Source organism: Pinus tabuliformis, chromosome J, assembly GCF_031772625.1.
Source record: "Pinus tabuliformis cultivar Carrire ecotype Pingquan chromosome J, CPIR1, whole genome shotgun sequence".
Lineage (NCBI taxonomy): Eukaryota > Viridiplantae > Streptophyta > Pinopsida > Pinales > Pinaceae > Pinus > Pinus tabuliformis.
In genome coordinates this window covers 1,564,269,249-1,564,272,643 of record NC_142295.1, presented here as the reverse complement: position 1 = coordinate 1,564,272,643, position 3,395 = coordinate 1,564,269,249, and the positions used below count along the sequence as shown (strand labels likewise).

At 37.5% G+C, this 3,395-nt stretch overlaps 1 protein-coding gene across 1 annotated transcript; it reads left to right on the top strand.

The window, feature by feature from the left end:
- Window positions 1-2,202: 2,202 nt before the first annotated feature.
- LOC149233472 (uncharacterized) lies at window positions 2,203-3,027 on the top strand. The gene has a single exon (XM_089382207.1). It carries the CDS (start codon window positions 2,203-2,205, stop codon window positions 3,025-3,027), a length of 825 nt encoding a protein of 274 aa, XP_089238333.1.
- The last annotated feature ends 368 nt before the right edge of the window (window positions 3,028-3,395 follow it).

Sequence of the window (3,395 nt, the reverse complement as noted above, 5' to 3'; positions counted from 1 at the left end):
AGGGTTAGGTTGAAGCTTAGGGTGGAATCCTTAAATCTCAACCATTGCATCTCCACCATCGACAAACCTTGACAGTGACCGCGACCATGTGAGCCCATGTGACGGTGCCCATGTAGAAGGGATCGTAGGGCGAGTGAGGATTCCAAAGTAGGGCGCTAGTAATAGAGGTTGAATGTACATTAAGGACCAAAACCAAAGAGTTGGCGAGTGATAATGTCCACATTGCTATAAACAACAAACATTAAAACTAAGGTTCAACCATGATCACTTAACCACCACACCGTAAAGGAAATAACCATGTATATTTATCATTACCACACCTAATAAGTGTATGGGGTAACAGAAGGATGGAGGTGCCATGTGTAATGATACAAAACTTGTTAGAAAGAGAAGAAGGAATGGGGATCTAGAAATTGAAGGGGGAAAGCATGAGTGTACATGTAGTAATTAATTATTATACTAACTGAAGATCAGAAGGTAAGCACAAAAAATAAAATAAACCAGGACGAGGTGTGTTAAACCTAACATGAATTAATGAATGATATTGTATTTTATTTTTAAATTAGATATTTTTTATATTAATTTATTTCAATGGTGAGATATATGTCTACATTCATTGTTTTATATTGTCTCTAGATAGAAAAGTGATATTATATTGCTTTTAAATATGATTTTTTATTGTCTCTAGGGAGCCAATAGATAGGATTAAAGACTTATTGTCTCTATAGATACAATATGTCTTTAATCTCAACTATTGTCTAGACAAAAATGAAATTGTCTCCTAAGAGACTATAATGCGTGTTATATATTGACTTTATAGAGACAATTTTTTTAAGATAATAATTTGAGACATGCGCTTAAAGACAATATTTAAGACAATACACAAGTTTGTTTTTTTTCTAAAGTTAAGAAAATTTACCCAAAAATTGTCTTAAACACCCCTCATGTGTAGTAGTGATGGTTAAACACAATTGACCTGGCTTTGCCATGGTTGAATTGTTGAGAAAAGTTTAAAAAATATTAATATCAATACTATTATTATCATCATTAAACCTTCTATTGTTGACCAAGATTAATAATGGGTATGTTGGGCATATTAAATATAATACTTATTATTAGTCATGATTAAACATGATGCCACCACAGTTAACACTAAATCATAATTGACATGTATTAATCCATAGCTTAATATAATAAACTTTAAACCTTATTAATAGATAAGTAATACACTTGTTGGTTCAAAACGCGTAGGCCAAAAAGTTCTCTCATGTGATTTCTACCAAAAGACTTTGTTTAAAACCTTATTCTTACCAAATGTTATTATTAATAAATAATTTGTATACTTTAACATTAATATTAAGATTAAGATTAAACATTAATGTTAGTAGTTTTGATAAAGCAAAAAGAGGCCTCACCGCTGCCAGGGGAGAGCCAGATCAGCAAATCGATCCCTCATACCCAAATAAAAATCCCAACCTGGAGTTTTCAAGGAATGGAAGTTGACAATCTAGCACCCAATTCAAAGACTGTAGAGGAAACAACTAAAGACTACCAAGAGTCCCAACTCATGGAGGAAGATCCTGAGAATATCGACATTAGAGAACTGGATATCCTAGGACTAGAGCAGGCATGCAAAACAAATTTTTTTGATAAAATCCCAGACCGAAAAGTTGACAACCTGGTGGAGGTCCTCACGCGCGCACAAAAAAAATACTCTCTTGGGGTACAGATTGGTATTCCGTGGGATGGAAAGTTCATTACCAAAGACAACAAAAAGCGAGGGAGGAAAACTACTCTCGAAAGAACTATCAGAATAGGAGAAGTGTTAGTTGAGTCAGGCAGATACGCTAAGTTGACTAAGTACTTCAACGTCAACCCCAACTCTTCTCAATGAAGCTGATCTCATGGAACATTAGAGGGCTTAATATCCCAAGGAAAGGCAGGCTTCTAAAAAATATGCTCATGCAGGAAAAACCTACTATCCCTTTCTTGTAAGAAACAAAATGTAACTCGATAGTATTGGAAAAAATGACAGCAAAATCTTGGCCAGGAGGGATGGTAACAGTTGTTGATGCTCAAGGGGCATCGGGCGGCCTTGCAGTTCTTTGGGACGCGTGAGTTATCCAGCTTAACAATATACATGCAAACAAGAACTTCATCCAAGCATTTTTTCACATAATTGGCACTAACATCCATGGTGATATGACTAATGTGTATTTCCCTCAGGAAACTATACACAAAGCTGAAATCCTGGACACCTTATCGGAGCTCAACTCAAATAGGCTGCACCCACTATGGATTTCTGGAGGCGACTTCAACATGATTGCAAGACTGGAAGAAAAAAAGGGAGGAAGAAACAGAGGTAACAGAGATGGGAACATTCTAAAAGACTTCATACACAATAATTGGCTGATAGATATTCCTTCAAATAATGGCATGTTCACATGGAACAACAAAAGAGAAGGATCACAACAGATAGCTTCGCGCCTTGACAAATTTTTATTATCAGATAACGCAATTCACTTGGGTGGAGAATTCATTGCTTCCATACTGCCGATATCGGGTTCAGATCACTGGCCAATAGAATTGCAGTGGAATCGACCCGGCAACAGCATTCGGCGTCCGTTTCGGTTTGAAGCCTTTTGGTTGTCTCATCCGGACTTCAATAACTTAGTCAGTTCAACATGGCTCAACTTTACTCCCTCTAATGGCTCCAAGATGTCTCAGTTCCAGCAGAAGTTAAAGCACCTTAAAGGCGAAATCAAACACTGGAATCATACATCTTTTGGCAACATTTTTCAAGCTCAGAAAGCCCTTAATCAAGAAATGAAGAATGTGCAGCAGAAGATCATAATCGAAGGAAGATTTGAGGACCTAACAAAACAGGAACAAATACTTGAAGCTCAAATCTTAGCAAGAGCAAAACAGGAGGAAACATTGTGGCGACAGAAATCAAGAGTAAAGTGGCTGAAGGACGGGGAAAAAATACAAAGTTCTTTCATAGAACCACAGTGCAGCGCAGAATGAATAACAACATATCCCACATTAAAAATGAGCAGGGAGCAAGGATTGAGACTCACGAAGGTATTGAAAGTGAATTTCTTAGGTATTTCAAACAAGCTCACCAAGAGCCTAACATAGATAGAACGCATGTTATTGACAGAGTCCTGAGAAACATTCCCAAACTAATCATAGAGGAGCATAATCAACTCCTTCTTCGTCCCACAGACCTTCAGGAAGTCGAGAATGCTGCGCAACAATTGAAAGCGGGGAAAGCGCCGGGTCCGGATGGATTCACCTCCAACTTTTTTCACAACTTTTGGGATCTAATCAAAATGGAGGTTTGGCAAGTTGTGGAGGAATCGCGCACTTTAAGATGGATGTACCCAGGGCTG

What these genes read in the sequence shown, in the direction of transcription:
- LOC149233472 (XM_089382207.1), top strand. Translation starts at nt 2,203, where the DNA reads ATGACTAATGTGTATTTCCCTCAGGAAACTATACACAAAGCTGAAATC.